This window comes from Pholcus phalangioides, unplaced genomic scaffold (assembly GCF_987345545.1).
Source record: "Pholcus phalangioides strain wild (caught in Gottingen) unplaced genomic scaffold, Ppha-v1.0 ptg000003l_1, whole genome shotgun sequence".
Lineage (NCBI taxonomy): Eukaryota > Metazoa > Arthropoda > Arachnida > Araneae > Pholcidae > Pholcus > Pholcus phalangioides.
Window position 1 is genome coordinate 19,894,705 of NW_028301596.1, and position 16,211 is coordinate 19,910,915.

The 16,211-nt window shown below is 34.8% G+C and overlaps 1 protein-coding gene across 2 annotated transcripts in view; it reads right to left on the bottom strand.

The window, feature by feature from the left end:
* Positions 1-14,049, bottom strand: part of Cmtr1 (Cap methyltransferase 1) — a 64,527-nt gene extending 50,478 nt beyond the window's left edge. The window contains exons 1-4 of one of the 2 annotated variants that reach the window (XM_089245600.1): positions 13,859-14,049; positions 10,377-10,472; positions 8,557-8,646; positions 4,719-4,811 (exon numbers count right to left, since the gene is read on the bottom strand). In XM_089245600.1, coding sequence (XP_089101726.1) covers positions 4,719-4,811; positions 8,557-8,646; positions 10,377-10,472; positions 13,859-13,883 — 304 coding nt within the window. In that variant the 5' untranslated portion in view covers positions 13,884-14,049. The remainder of the gene's footprint in view (positions 1-4,718; positions 4,812-8,556; positions 8,647-10,376; positions 10,473-13,858) is intronic. The other variant, XM_089245601.1, reaches the window with a different exon arrangement.
* Positions 14,050-16,211: the final 2,162 nt, after the last annotated feature.

A 16,211-nucleotide genomic window follows, 5' to 3' on the forward strand; every position in this document is an offset into this window, starting at 1 on the left:
GTCAAATTTTGCATATATCCCAAATGGGACCCAACTTGAACGATAGGCTACTTTAAAATTTCGTCAGACCAGGGCAAAAGCCCCAAATGGGCAAAAAACTGTTGCACAACAATGGTTTTTGTGCCTCAACAATCACTTTCCGAACGTTTACTTTGGTTACCGTGGTTCCCTAGCAATGCGTTTCAGACATGTTTATGCCTTTATAATGGTTTGCCACATTTTCAATCCTCCCAGTAATGAGATTTTTTGAATATGTAGATGCTATAACCATTATCAGCATCATTTTGAGGGTCAGGCAAAGGATGATCCCCATAGAAATCAGTGTTAAAATTGCCGATTTTACTGTAGAAATGCGGAAATTTGATGGGGTTTTCCGCCGCATCAATAATTTGAAAAATTTTATTGAATTCTAGATTTTTGAAATATTTAGCTCGCTTAGAGATATACGAAGCCCAGGAGATTAAATAGGAAGTAATTAGCCCTGGACCTACTTTTGAGTTGGATATTCATGCAATAACATTAATTTCATCTTTATCTTCTCAAGCATGAAAATTAATGTCTCCGTATTGTGTCTTTTAATATTCAACTGCATAAATTCAATAGAGTTTAGGTTGTTTTGAAATTAATTATGGGCCCATAAAGTACATCGAAGAAATTCCACAACTTTAATTAAGCATTTTTGGGAGCTGAAATAGGAAGAAATAGATAACTTAAAGTTTGGGACGGGGATCGAAATACCTAGCACCCCTTAAAAAAAGGAAAAAAAAATATTCGTTTCTATGTTTCTTTAAATCTAGATTTGTTTATTTTATGAGTCACGCAGGAAGTCGCCATATTGATTAACGTGGACACAATTTGTATGTCAGACCCATCATTTCGGGGGCCCGGCTTTTGAAAACACACTAAAAATGGTGTGTATATATATATACAAATATATACAATGAGTACATGTGCTTTGCCTGCCCCCCCCCCCGAAAAAAAGGTTGAAATGACGGCCCTGTGTTGTATGTTCCTCAAAGAAAGAGGGAGATATCATGTGATCCAAAAAGCCTCATTGAAGAAAACCCGGGCAGCGCCGGGTATTATAGCTATACTCTGTTTGTTCTAACTTGGGTCCTGATGTAAATAAAAGCACGTGTGCGATGCCCAAAATGATTGGTTGAAGAAAATTTCACTTTTTCTTACTGCGCAACACCGCCAAAAATATAGTCCTTTGTCGTTTGCCCCTCATACCATAAAATACCTCATAATTTTTATTTTTTTTTAAATATTTATTCCATATTATTTCAAAGTTATCTGGAAGACGGGGAAAAAATATTTTTTAAAGATCGGTCAAAGCGTTTTTGCAGCTATGTCTTCAAAGTGGGTGTTGACAGGATACGCCTTTCTCACTCAAACATTACAATCCCCTTTTTAAACGGAAGTTTCATTTTATTATTATTATTCCTATTCGCAAACAGATTTGATATACACTTGTATACGCTTCTTCAAGAGGTCTTGCAAGAAAAAGAGTTTTCTTCTTTATCGTTTGATGACATAAATGAAATATGCGTGTCTATCTTGTTTGGCATAGCCATTTGAAAATGCATTTCTTTGCAGCTGCTCTGGACTCCTATAAACAAAGTTTCTGTCAACAAGATTTTTTTTCTCACCCACGCGCTTTGACGTACACTGAACTGGGGGGGGGGGGGTTCCAGTTATCGTTAGTGCTGAATGTACGCATTTCAAAAGAATTCTTACTTCTGCTGGAGCAGCTTGTTGGGAGGAAAAGATATTGGTTTCGTCAAAGGCGGCGAGCCGAAGTCAGGATTATCACGTAGACTTGAAGGTAACGTTTTGAAACTCTGGTTCGAAAGAGTAATGACCATTTTTGATTCAGTTAGCCTCATTATGACAGACACTATAGATCCGGTGAGAAAGCCTGGCCTGGGGGACCCATTAAAGATTCCAGTCAAGGGGCTCCTGCTGCTAGATGTTGGGGTCATGGCTCACAACCTACGCACGGATAAAAAACTGATGAAATTGACAAAAAACAGGATATCAACAACAGTTGAAGTAAATGTGGATGACTCTCTCATCAAATTGGAACTTCTACAGCCCATGGATTATTATGAAATATTTAATTATACAGACCCGCAAGAAAAATAAAAAGCGGCAACACAACGGTAAGTTGCTCATAATTTGTTTCATGTTATAACTGGTAGCATATCCGGCCCAGGAAAATCATACGCCGTAAATTAGCTCGGAAATAAAATTGTAAAATTCTGAAGAAAAAATTATTTTTTTTTCTCACTATCTGCCGTAAAATAATAAACAACTCGCACAAACTTTTGTAACGACCATAGCCCCACATCCTGCCGCAAGACCCCCCCCTCCCCGGCTGTGTCCAGGCTGGAGCCCTGTCATCCCAACTCTTGAGTGTGCCATGATAACGACAGAATACGTTATTGAATTTGTAACGTGCCGATGATCCCCCGGCGTAAAAGTCTGTAGTCGCTGTCACGTGATCTGTTGTTATAAATGTTACTAATCTGCAGCTGTGATCGTATGGCGACGATCAAGGCCGATCGTGATGGCAGCCTGCGATCGCATGCAAATGAGGTGACCTTGAAGCCGATTGGCTTGATCAGACACGTGCGGTCGGAAGTTTTTCCTTTAAATACCGGCCGTACGTTGTAACAGCTCTGATTCCGCGTACATCTTTTTTTGTTCTATTCAACTGAAGCCCTCTAGTAGGACGGTTCACCGTCTTGCTACCGCATCCATTGGCCTTAAGCTGATTAGTTAAAATGCAATAATTTACATTGTTTGAATCCATTTTCCGGCAGGTCCGGAATCAAAAATATTAAATAATCTTCACAGTCAAAGTTCTTCATTGCTGATCAAGGTGGTCCGGCTCTCAACCGAGAGGCCCCCCGGAGCTGAGCAAGGTGGTCCGGCCCTCAACCGAGAGGCCCCCCAGAGCTGATCAAGGTGGTTCGGCCCTCAACCGAGAGGCCCCCCGGAGCTGAGCAAGGTGGTCCAGCCCTCAACCGAGAGGCCCCCCAGAGCTGATCAAGGTGGTTCGGCCCTCAACCGAGAGGCCCCCCGGAGCTGAGCAAGGTGGTCCGGCTCTCAACCGAGAAAACTTCTCTGATACTTGCGGGGAAAGGCTAACAACATTGGATGTCCGATCAATATACAAGTTGACTGTTGATGATCATCAATTGGTGAGCCAATTTACTGTTAATGTCAAATAGAGGGCTCCACGTTATACTAATCTATTGTTAAAATTGACTAACTTTATAATTAATTTGAATAAATAATATTTCATGCGAAAGTTTATTTGCAATTATTTTCCACTTGTCGTTTGCCACTTTATTACTGGATATTTCGAACCGGGCAAGCAACTCCCATAAGGGACGTTGCAAATTTTTTTTTTGGGCGATATTTATATACACCTCTTTCTATCATAATTAGTGTTATCAACAGTTTTTATTTCAAAAAAATTTGGAGAACAGTGAAAAAAATGTCCAGGAAAATTCTTCATAAATTAGAATCACGATTTACAATCTCGCGTTTGAGGAAAAAACTCACGTGTTCGGAACACGTAATGAAGGGGCGGGTAAAATTACAACCAATAGAGATAAAGGATGCGGAGTGATATCAAAAATTGGTACAGCGATTTATTTACATCAGGACCCAAGTTAGGTCCCAAGAGCGAACAGAGTATAGTATAAAACATTTTTCCACCTTTTGCTAGCAAAAATTATAAATTTTATTTAATCTTTGATAGTTTAAGCTTAGCTTTCAGACATTCCCTTCCAAAATAAAGAACACATGGGAAAGGACAAATTTTGGTGATGATCCTTACACTCAAATGCATGGAGTTTATATTGGAAGTTAATCATGGGACGAATTCACCATTTTTTTTTTAGAATTCTGATTGGTTTCTCTTATCTACATTTCCCACTTTTAGACAAAGCATTACTGTTCCTACACATTAACAACAAACCTTATGAGGTGATAAGCCCTTAGTAGAATTATTTGATTGGCTTGATTTGATTTGATCATTTATTCATTGTCAAGGATATTATTGTAGCTAGTCTCATGCAATCGCTAAAATTTAGTCACTTCACTTCGTTTGTAATGTAGGAAGCTCGCTCATTTCTCACTGGGATTGGTCTTGCTTACAGGGATGACTGTGCATGACTTGTTTATAGCTCATAGTTGTTTTCAGTGGACAAAAAAAATCAGCCTTATACGGTTGAACTTCGTTAATTTGAATTTTAGATAATCCGAACTTTTATGTGAACTCCCTTTGAGTTTTCTATCTACCTCATACCTTAATTTTTTTCAAAAATGACTTTTTGACAGTTTTAGATTGAGAACATCATACCTCACTTAACATAGCTTTTGAAAAAAAAATCGACAACAATCAATATATACAGACAACTTTATAGAAAAAAAAATTAATCCCTTTGTGTGTAATTCAATGGGACAATCCATCTGTTTTTGCTCTTTCTGTAAAGCTGGGAATTTTTTATGCACAAGGTTTTCATTACAAGGTAACGTTATGTTTTAGCTAGAAAATTCTTACTTTTTTTAAAAATATCAGCCAATCAGATAAACAGGCTGGATTGTGGAGAATAAGAGATAGAATATATTTCAGACATGAGTCATACTGGTGTATTATTCTTATCATCACTTTAATGTATAAAAGTCTACTGGATGCTCACCTGAATCATGAGAAATAGATGGCCTCTTGAAATCAGAGTAAGGAGGGGTGAATTTTGGTAGCACTTCATCAGCAGAGTCACTCTCACATATTTCTGCACAGGGAAAAGCAGATACTGAATATAGTATCAAATACTAAAATGCACATGTGTGCCTTTCAATTACAAATATATTCCAATTTTAATAAAAATGAACTTTCAAAGAGAAAAAAATTAATCCATACATAAAGTGGCAATTTAAAAATAAATGCAAAATCAGGGGAGGCACGTAGGTGCACACTTCCCTGAAAATTAAGTCATTAATTTAATTCTCTAAATGGATTTGCTACCAACTTAATACCATTGAATTTTTCTTTTTTTCATTTTTTAAATGAATTCAATAAATTAGAAAAGAAAAATATTTGGAAGCATTGATTAAAAAAACGTCTCGTAAAATGCAGGTCATATGGTCAAGGTTCGACAGTGTTTTCCATGAAAAGAGCTCTGTATTCTTCTTTCCGCTCTCTGTCGCACGCCGTATGAGATACCCTTTGGTAGTATAAAAACCACAGAAAGGAGAAAGGAAGATGGCTAGTACAAGGTTATTATACTCATTTTAGACATGCAAATAAAGCGCCCTGAATACTCATGCTGTCATCTACTTTCTTTAAATCTACTACCTTTTAAATCTGTAGTATCTTCTGAGTTAGAACATATTTGAATAAAAAATATATATATATCTTTTATAACTTTATCATAGAAATTTATACACATTTTAAATTAGAGAATAATATTCAGGTGTCTGTCTAGACTTTTTTTATAGGGTACAGTTTTTGTGAAAATTTCCCTTATTTTTATGAAAAAGATTATTAATTTTGTGAAAAATTAGTAATTTTGCAGGAAGAGAAGTATTCTAGTTAATCTACACAAAAGAAATGAAATTCCAAATTTATGGTTTCATTAACTTTTATTTTGTGAAGTTCTTTTTCATGTCCAAAATTTTGTAAATAACTTAAATGATGATTTTTAACATTATTAAGACATCGCTTAAGTTCACTGCGCAAAATTTTTTACGCAAATGCTGCATTGATAGAGAATTATTATTTTTGTATTGCATAGGTATACAGATAATGTGACAAATCATTTGTTAAACAAAAATAAAAGTTTTCAATGCAGTGCAATACTTTAATAATTGTAAATAGCACATGTTCTCAGGATCGGAACTAGAGGGGAGCAGAGGGCGATTGCCCCAGGTGAAAAAATTTAAGGGGAAAACAAAGAACACCATTATATAAAATTATCCAATTTTAAACTGGTGGGGGCAGCATAATCATGTTTGTCCTCGGTGTCAAAAATCCTAGTTACAGCCCTGCATGTACTTGACTACATATCATCGTTGACAGATGGCTGTATATTTTTGGAAATCTGCCTCCTCCCAAAATATCCAACCACGAGCCACCACTGCGCAAAATACATTGAAACCTTCCAACAATGACCACTAATAGAACCGAAAAAATATAGCCTTTATTATGAGGTTGCCGTAATTTAGTATTTCTGAGAAAAACCCATACTATGCAGCACGACATTCATTTGGCATTGAATATGCATGAATTTTTCACCTAAAAAATCTTGTACAACTATCAACAACTGCTTGTGAAACCCTGGTGGCATGGACTGCATTTAGGAAACCACAGATGTAGCAGGGTGCCAAATCAGTGGTAGAGAAAAATGATTGCAGAAAATTATTCGAAAAATATTTTGTCTGTGAAATTCAAACTATGAATGTATTTAGACGTAATAATTAATAGAGGGAAAACAAATTTTTGATGCACTTCATCTTGATGGGAGTTTTCATGGAAATTTTTTACTAAATCAGCTTATACGCTGGAGGGGCATTGAAACAATACCTTAAATGGGTGAAAATTTTGTCCTGAGCTACCTGTGACATAGGGAAGAATCCATACATAGGGATTGACATATTCCTGTTTTTACAGAATATTCATGTTGGATGCTTCGAGAATTTCAGTATACAAAACTTAGCAACATACATATTGAATATATGAAGTTAAACAATGAATACCCCTTAGTTTCTCATTCATAACATAGGCATTATACTTTATTCACGCAAATAAAACTTTATATATTTAATATTTAAAAAATGAACAGTAAGAAATATTTCCCAATATTGGAGTTCATGATTCCAACACTCACCACTGAGTGATTTGAAGTTCATCATATTGATAGAGGATTGGGCTTTAAATGTTTCCAAAATATACTCCCATCTTCTTAACACGGCGGAAGTGTTGTTATTACTCTTCCAAACAGGAGCGTTTGGGAAGAATCCAATGTCAGCCCAATGGACTTTGTGATTCTATCTAAGGGTGACTTGATATTTCAAAATAGACCTTTTTTTAGGAAATTTTTATTATACTATAAAACCGAGATAACCCCCACATCTGCAGGAGTCATTAAGAAGGGTTTCACTATATTTTCGTCTACAAAATGTTTATTTGAATCTACATAGAAATACTTTTCTTGAACTTTTACGAAATGAATTTGGATTCAGATGATTTTAATTATTTTTCCTTTATAATTTTTTAGTTTAGCAATAAATTTAGAGTAATTTTAAAGCACTTTCCAACTGTGAAAATTAGAGAAAAGAATTTCCATAAAGAAAAGTCCATAGAAACTACATGAAAAATATATATTTTTAAATATTTATATACTTTTCCCTCAATATATTATATTTAGATATTTTTTCTCAAAAACAGGTGATTTTAGAAAAATAAAATTTCAGGCATAAATGCTGTACTGAATGAAATTTTTATTTTCTGAATTATATAATTTCACACCTTAAGAAAAAAATTATTTCATAAAAGAAAATATACGTGTATGTATATAAAATCAAACAATTGAAGGGTCGGGGGAAAAATGATCAGTCCATAAAACAAAATTTTTTGGAAGACGGAAAAGAAAGTTTTTCTTTAGAAATCTGGTATTGTTTTCTGCGCATGTCACAAAATTCCTTTTCCATTGCGCATGTGGTGGACTCTGATAATTTTTCCATCTGTGCACTGTGACTAAAAAATCACTGTTCCCCCTTATGCCGTATCTTTCTTTAAAGCCTTTTAGCTTCTGGTGTTTTATGTGGTGAAAAGAGATGGTTATGAGTTATAAAAAAACAGCAAAAATATCAATTTTGATTTTTTTTTTGACTGAAACCGTTTTTCTCCCAGAACACTTCAATTGTTCCTGATTGAGACAATTCCACATTGAAGGGTTAATCATTGCTCTAATTAAAACAAATTGCTGTATCACTTACCTTCTGGAATTAACAAAATAAAAAGCGTTTAAAATTTTCAATTACAAAATATTACAAAATATACAACAATTTATTGATGCTCATTTCACATGAGAGGTTATACTGAGAGGGGGAGGAGATACATAACATTGAATGTTTAAAAGAAAATTAGTTTCTTAAGATAATTCATACTTGAACAGCAAAAAAATAAACAATTGAATTGTCATAATAGTAGTTGCAGTGAATTTTTTTTTTTTTTTTTTTAATGCATTTAACTATGAAATTGGAGCATAAACAATTGCCTTGTTATATTATTTTGAGTATTCATAAACATTTTCATGTTTAAATTATTTTATTGTAGAATGAAAAAAGTATTAATTTTTTTTGCTATCATAAAAATTTTTTTTGGTAGAATCACTCTATAGTGCTATATACACTACAACACTAAGCTAAAAGATATAGTGTATTAAAGTCATTTCACAGTTTAACATAAAATAATGTATGTTAGCAGAAAAATTACTATACACTACAACCTTTGTGAATTTTCGAAGCTATACTCACTTCTTTTGAGTGTGTTTGCAGCTCTCTTCTGTACAGGAGATGTATCAATATTTCGAAAAGGAGTGTTTCTGCTTTCCATGGTAGCCAAATCTGAAACCACCCGATTATTAAAATAATTTCAAGTCTTGAATATAGCAACCATCTGAATAAGTTTTCCAAAGAAAGCAACATATTACCCTTTCACGCACTGGAACGGATTAGAAACTACAGGTACAATATAGGTTACTGTAGGCTTGATAAATTAGACAAGCATTGAGAACAATTTTTTTCCTTTCTGAGAAAGTCTTCTAAACATATTTTGCCTGCTTCTAAGATCTAAATCAATAGCGGCCAACCCTTTCCCAGTGCGTGCATGCGCCACTTATTTTTCTATCTCTTAAGTGGATGTCAAGTTAGAGAGGTGTTATTTGATCTCTTCCCTCACAATTTAAAACATTTATACCATGTACATTTACGTATACGTAGTCGCACAATTCCATCATCAATAAATAATTCTACCATAATAAATTGATTTTAAAAAATTATCTGCACGTTTCGATGAAAAGTTTTCGAATAATCCCGAATTATGGTGAAAAAAATCATAAGTGTATCGAAATAACTGTTATTTACCAATGAAGAGTGTGATTGCTGAAAATTAGAAAACAATTTTTTTCTAAGCTTATTCAACAATCTTTCGATCAAACATTCTGTATATTATCCATGCTTATCTGTGACTTTCATAGTCAACACGTCAAGTTTCCAGGCTCCAAAAAAAAAAAATTAAAAAAAAAAAATATATATATATATGGCCCTACTCCTGAGATATGAAGAAGTTATTTTGACCAACAACATACAACAAAAAAGAAAAAAATGAAATGAAGAATTATTGAAATATACTGAAAATTGGCCAATCTAAGTGGTAGACTTAAACAGGATTGTCTTGTGTCAAGTTACAGAGGTTTCCCCCCATTGAATTTATATTATGCCAACCATGAGAATAATGTTGAGTTATGAAAGTTCTACTGTATTTGTCCAATACCTTGAAAAAATCTCAGTGGCCTCAAAATTTTTAATCTAAATAAAAAATTTTAACTTTGTTTTTGTAGATAATTGCATCCAAACAGTTATCACTCAAAATACGGAAAAAATTTAAACAAATAGCCGTTTCAAGACTAATATAGCCCCTTCTTCAGTAGAAAATGGTTTTTTATAGCACAGACTACTCCCTAAATTGAAATGGCTGCTTGGTGCGTCTCAATTTTTTTTTATATTTTGACTTTACAGAAAAATTTCATTACAATTTCAGAAAGCAATTGTTTCACTACATGTGGCAGTACAAAACCACAGCATCAAGTACGGTAACAGGTTTTTGCAAGTCTCAGTATGGGTGAAGCGGAACTCGCATTGGCAAGCAGTCATTGCATTAAAAATTTCGTTAGAACTAATATTTTGTATGATCTTTAGGTGAATTGGCCACGAAACAGTCAAGGTGTTTGTGTAAAATTTTCCATTAAAGTGTAAAATTTTCCTTTCCGTTTCCTCGTTAGACAGATTCCGTTTAATCCAGGTTTTTTAACGTGTATTTTGGCACTGAAATCATGGGACCACAATTTTTTTTCCCGTTAAAGACAGGTTTCCGCTTAATATGGGTTCGTTGAACACAGGTTTTACTGTATATATAATTATATTTTCTTTATCTAATACTAAAACCGGCTAAAAAATTTCATTTTATGCTAGAGAACTTTTCAAAATCTTAATTAAATGATCGGTAATTTTCGAAGAAAAAAATTAAAAAATTAAATAAATGAAATAGTGAGAGTTTCAAATAAAAATTGTCTTACTTTTTTTATCTTTGATGACGCCCATATTATTGACAATACATGGCCTTTTTTGCATATTTTTGTGCACGTCATCCTCACTCTCACTTGTGCTGGAGTCTGAAGAAGAAAAAAATAATTGGTTATTGAACTATATTCAACCATTAAAATGATTTACAATCACCATCATCAAGGCAATGTTGAAAATGTTTACTGCTTTCAACAATTTGCAACTATTGCTGCTTTCCACTATTGCAAATATATAGTTGACTTTTGAAGAGCCAAAGGTGACCAAAATTTTTTTTAAATTTGACAGCAACCTTGCTTATGAAATCTTTGCCAGTTTGCTTGTTTATTGGATCAAGATCTATAAAAACTTTCAAAATTTTTGCTCATTTCACCAAACCCTTTTTGGAGCTCAACTGTTTAATTACACAGAGCCTGTTTCTCAAATGGGGAAACAGGGCACATGCCCAGTGCCCCAAAATTTGCTATCTTTGTATTTTAAGCACAGCCAATATGCCACCTTCCCCTGCGTATGCAAGGGCCTGTTTCTTGCATGGGCAAATGGGGCACATGACCAGAGCCTGAAATCGTCTGCTTTTTGCATTTTATCATGGCCCGCCACTCTGTCTCAATGAAGAGATAGAAGCAGGTGGTTGAAGAAGACCTTGGCCATGCTGGAAGCTGTGCGTGTATGTGTTGTGAACCTAGCATAAAAGTTTGTTTCTGTGTAATGATTGTTATAGTGTTGCCATCTATATTTCAAACTATGAGTGAATTAATGACTATTTATAGGCCTGTTGTTCTCTGTGGCAAGACTTTTCAACTGAGATATTGGCTCTCATTCGCACCTCAAAGTTGGGAACCAAATTTTGGCTGGACTGATAGATGCCTCAGCTTGTCTCCGGTGGGGGTCGCAACTACTAACACAATTGACATGTTTAAAAAAGGAATAAGATAAACGTATCAGGACAAAAATTGAAAAGCTATCCACACTTAGATAAGACAACCATAATCTTTTTTAAGGGCAGTGTATTATATGTTATTAATTATTCGTTTTTTCTATTGTGACATGTTTTTATATTGGGTTGCTTTATTTTGGTTATACAGTCAGCCCCCTCTGTATTTGCAGATTTCATATATTTGCAGTTTTTGTATTTACGGCGGCCTACTCCCTAGTTTTCTGCGAAAACACTGTTTCAGAGCTAATTCCCGTATCGGAACGAAATATAAATTGTATGTGTTATATATTTTAAATACCCCTCATGAAGGTTTTGCTAGTGCTTAAGTTCTATATATATATATACATATACCTTTCAACTCTACATCTAGCATTCAGCTGCTTGTTCAGATGTTATAATGAACATTTATGGCTCGCTACACACACTACTCAGTGATGATTGTGCAAGAATTAGAAGACTCAAATGCAATGATGATCAAGATTAAGAAGTGGACAATTTCCCTATGAGCAACACTGCTCAAAGGTTTCGCCAAGTTTAAATCAGCAGTGGATTGCTTCCATGGCATAGACCCATCTATGGTATGTTTTTAAATGTAAGAAAATTGGAAGAGGAGAAGCCTTGTTACCATACTCTTTCTTTCAAACCGAACACATTCAAGTCTCTATGGACTTTAGCCAATTTTAGAAACTACTGCCCCTGTTCAGAGGTGAGACCATGTAGGAAGTTAACATACTCTAATAAATGAACCAGGGCTGGACAAATCCCAGGTGGTCATGGAGACTAAAAAATTGTATTTGGCATCATGTACTAGTACTAAATTGCAGGCTAAGAGCAGCACAAAATGTTTGGAACAGCATATCTGTCAACATGAAAAAGAGGTCACTATGACTTGAAAAAGTCAAAATAAATATTTTGAACCTTTTTATTCAGGTAAATATTTTTTCGACACCTAAAAAATTTTTCCAGAACCTAGATTTTTTTGTGTTTTGTTCAGCCCTGAAATAAACTGAAATGAAGAGGTAAAGGCTAACAAACATTATAATATTCTTTAAGAAAACATCGCAGAAAATCACTGGACGCCCCTTCTACTTCTGCTGCACAAAGCAGATATAAACAATATGTCTAAAGAAACAAAAATTCATGGCTTGCATTTGTTTTTAGCATTAGCTGTCACCACGGAACAGAATTCCCACAAATACAAATACAAATACAAATACAACGCCACAACAGGCAAATTGCCCAACGAGGTGGCTGACTTAAGAACATCATGGATCCCCGAGCCCCTACCTACTACTGCTGCACCCGCCCCCCCCCCCGCGGAACCCCCCAACGAATCGGTACATGCGGGAATGTGCGTGTACGTGTAGTGCAACCTGACGTAAAGTTTGTTTCTGTGTAATGCTTGTTATGTGTAGTGCTGTCATCTGCCCCCAGTTTTACTAACGATGAGTGAAGTGTTATGGTTGAATGATTTACCATTGTAGGACTGTTGCTCTCTGTGGCGAGACTTTTTAACGGGGAGATCGACTCGCATTTGCGCCTTGAAGTTGGGAACCACAGAAAACCAACTTCAGCCGACCACCACTGTGGGGTTCGAACCCGGATCCTCGCATCACGAGTCCGGCACTATAACCACTCGACCACCACAGCGGCAGCGACCACCACAATACAGAAGGAACTATATTTGACAACCATATCGTTTAGGGGTCGTTCAAGTATTACGTCATCATCGATGGGGGGGGGGAAGGTTTCCAATTTGCTGACTTTTGATGACAAGGGGGGAAGGGGGGGTTAGTTAATGCTTATGTCATCAACCACCCTTTATGAAAATATGAGTTAGGATTTTAAGGGGCAGGTCTGATGACGAAATTTTGCTGACAAGGGACGGAAGGGGGCGTTTTGTTGACATTTGCTGACAAGGGGGAAGGGAGGGGGTCAAAAATGGCTAAAAATTTGCTTACGTAATACTTGAACGGCCCCTTATGGGTATCTTTTTTTCAGCCACCTCGTTTGGCAATTCGCCTGCTGTGGTGTTCATAATAAATAAGATGTTCTAGAATCGCGGTGAATATATGGAATATTTCCACCAATATTTTGTAGGACGTATCGTGACCCGTCCAACACAGAGAACTCTATACCCGGCACTCCAGATTAGAGAATCCTCTAGTTGCCTTTCATTCACACTTTGCTATGTAGTGGGGCCCCCACCACTCTAAAATATAGGCTTCCTGGAATGTACAGCATGTTCTTTGAATCACCCACACAAAACGGAAACTATCAAAAAATTTCTAATAATCAACTTGACATATTCCTGTTTTTACAAAATATTCATGTTGGATGATTCGAGAATTTCAGTATACAAAACTTAGCAACATACATATTCAATATATGCAAGTTAAACAATGAATACCCCTTAGTTTCTCATTCATAACATACGCATTATACTTTATTCACGCAAATAAAACTTTATATATTTAATATTTAAAAAATGAACAGTAAGAAATATTTCCCAATATTGGAGTCCATGATTCCAACACTCACCACTGAGTGATTTGAAGTTCATCATATTGATAGAGGATTGGGCTTTAAATGTTTCCAAAATATACTCCCATCTTCTTAACAAGGCGGAAGTATTCTTATTACTCTTCCAAACAGGAGCGTTTGTTTATAATATTTTCGTCGACTCGCGAGCCGCGTGTGGAGGACATGTTGAAAACACACGGCACGTTGGGAGGATTATTATTATTTTTATGCTTTTACTTGACCACGAGAGTAAGAAATTTCAAAATAATTTGGTTTCGGTTTCGTAAGCTTTTAATTATTAATGTGTATTTTAATGAGTATGAATGTCCAAAAAGGCAAATTAATGCTTGTTTTGCCATAAAATATAAAATTATATCTTTATATTTCACGAGAAAGAGAGAAAAATAATTATGTAAAATTTCGTCGTTTTCTTTCAACTTTGGTGTTCGGTTTTATTTGATGGAAGAAAAATCTTTAATAACAACATATGTAAGAAAGAAAAGTTTTGCTTAATTTTTACTTTGTTCCAGATTTAAGATATTTTAAAGAAAATTATCAATTTTTAGTTGGAACAATTTTATCTTAATTAGAAAGTTCATTTACATGCGGTTACGAAAACACATTATACAATGAATATCAGAACTCATCGTGACCATACAACCAGTATTTTACGGGACATTCCTGCATTTTTCCTTAAGCCGGGTTTTCCTAATAGTAAAACTTTTGCGCTGTGTGCAGCGTAAAAAAGCTGATTGGTTAAAAACCTGAAATTCAGGTTTACTTTTGACACCATACTCCTCAATGGAGAGATATAAGCAAGCGACTGAAGAATACGGGCCAGCTGTGAGAGTGTATGTGTTGTGAACATAACGTGAAGTTTGTTTCTGTGTAATGCTTGTTATAGTGCCGCCATCTGTCACCTATATTCTGAACTATGAGTGAAGTGAATGAAAATTTGTACTGTTGTAGGTCTGTGGTTCTCTCATAGGCGGAGATAGACTTGGAAGTGTGAAGGGCACGGTCATTATTGCTGGGGGCGCGATGATGATGATGTCAATTCATATATACATTATATCAGTCGACTCCACCTTTGACGCTGGGGGGAGCAATGCCCTCACGCCCCCCCCCCTCCGTATCTCCGCCCATGGTGGTTCTCTGTGGGGACATCGGCTCGCATTTGCTCCTAGAAGTTGAGAACCATTGAAAAACAATTTCAGCAAACCACGTTGACATCATCCCGTCCTTCATACAAATATCTTGTTTTCTTTCGTTTTTTTTATCGAAGCTTATTTCGGTTTCGTTATTGAAATCAAGATTTATTAAAATATTCATCTCACACCCAAGTAGCACAAAGATATAGATCTATATCGTAAAATTTCAGTTTCCAATATAGATCTATATCGGGCCACGATATCGTTCTGGTTAAAAAAGGCATAGTCGGAGATAAATAGATCTATATCGTGAATGTGATATATTCAAATACTTCAAATTTTGGACGATAGATGGCGCCCTTTCAGAAGAAATAATTAAAAAAAAAAAAGAAAAAAAGTGCGTAATTATTTCGAGGAGGGTGGACTTGAAACCCATGTACCCTGAACTCTTCCCATCTCTAATTCCGTATATTACCAACCCACCACTACAGCACTGGTTATAGTTTCATATTATAACATTAAATTACAAGTAATATTTTTTTTACTTGTATTTTCAATCAAATTTATTCATTTTCATGTATGCACAAAAATTACAAAATAGAAATTGTGAGACATATTTATCATTTTGAGGCAGATAATAGAAAAATTATATTATAATTGAGGAAATTATATATAATACAAAAAACACAAGAAACAAATTAATGTATTGTGTAGTATATTATTTATTTAAAATTATTAATTTATATGCTAATAAAACAAAAAATACAGAATAAAAAATATGCATCACGAAAGAGTTAAAATTGTCAAAGTATGGTAAAAATGAAAACATCAAAGGAAAAAAATAAATAATTTTAAGAAAAACACACAACAAAAACAAGCAATTTTTTTTAATGAAAAAATATGTGCAATTATAAAGTGGCAATTAAAGTTACAGTGGATAAGTTCTCGCTCCTTCTAAAATACCAACATCTACGATGTAAAACATACACAGTAAGGACTCAATTATAACTGACGAAATGATTTTGATATATCAACATAATTAATCCTATTAAAATCAAAATTTCATATGAAAAATTCAAACGTTTTTAATTTCAATTCAAACAAAAAATTGTACACTCGAATTTAAATTTTCTCCAAATTTTTATTTCAAGGCAATATTTTTATTTAAAGGCACACAATATGGTGATATATCAGCATATTGTGTATCTGATATATATCTT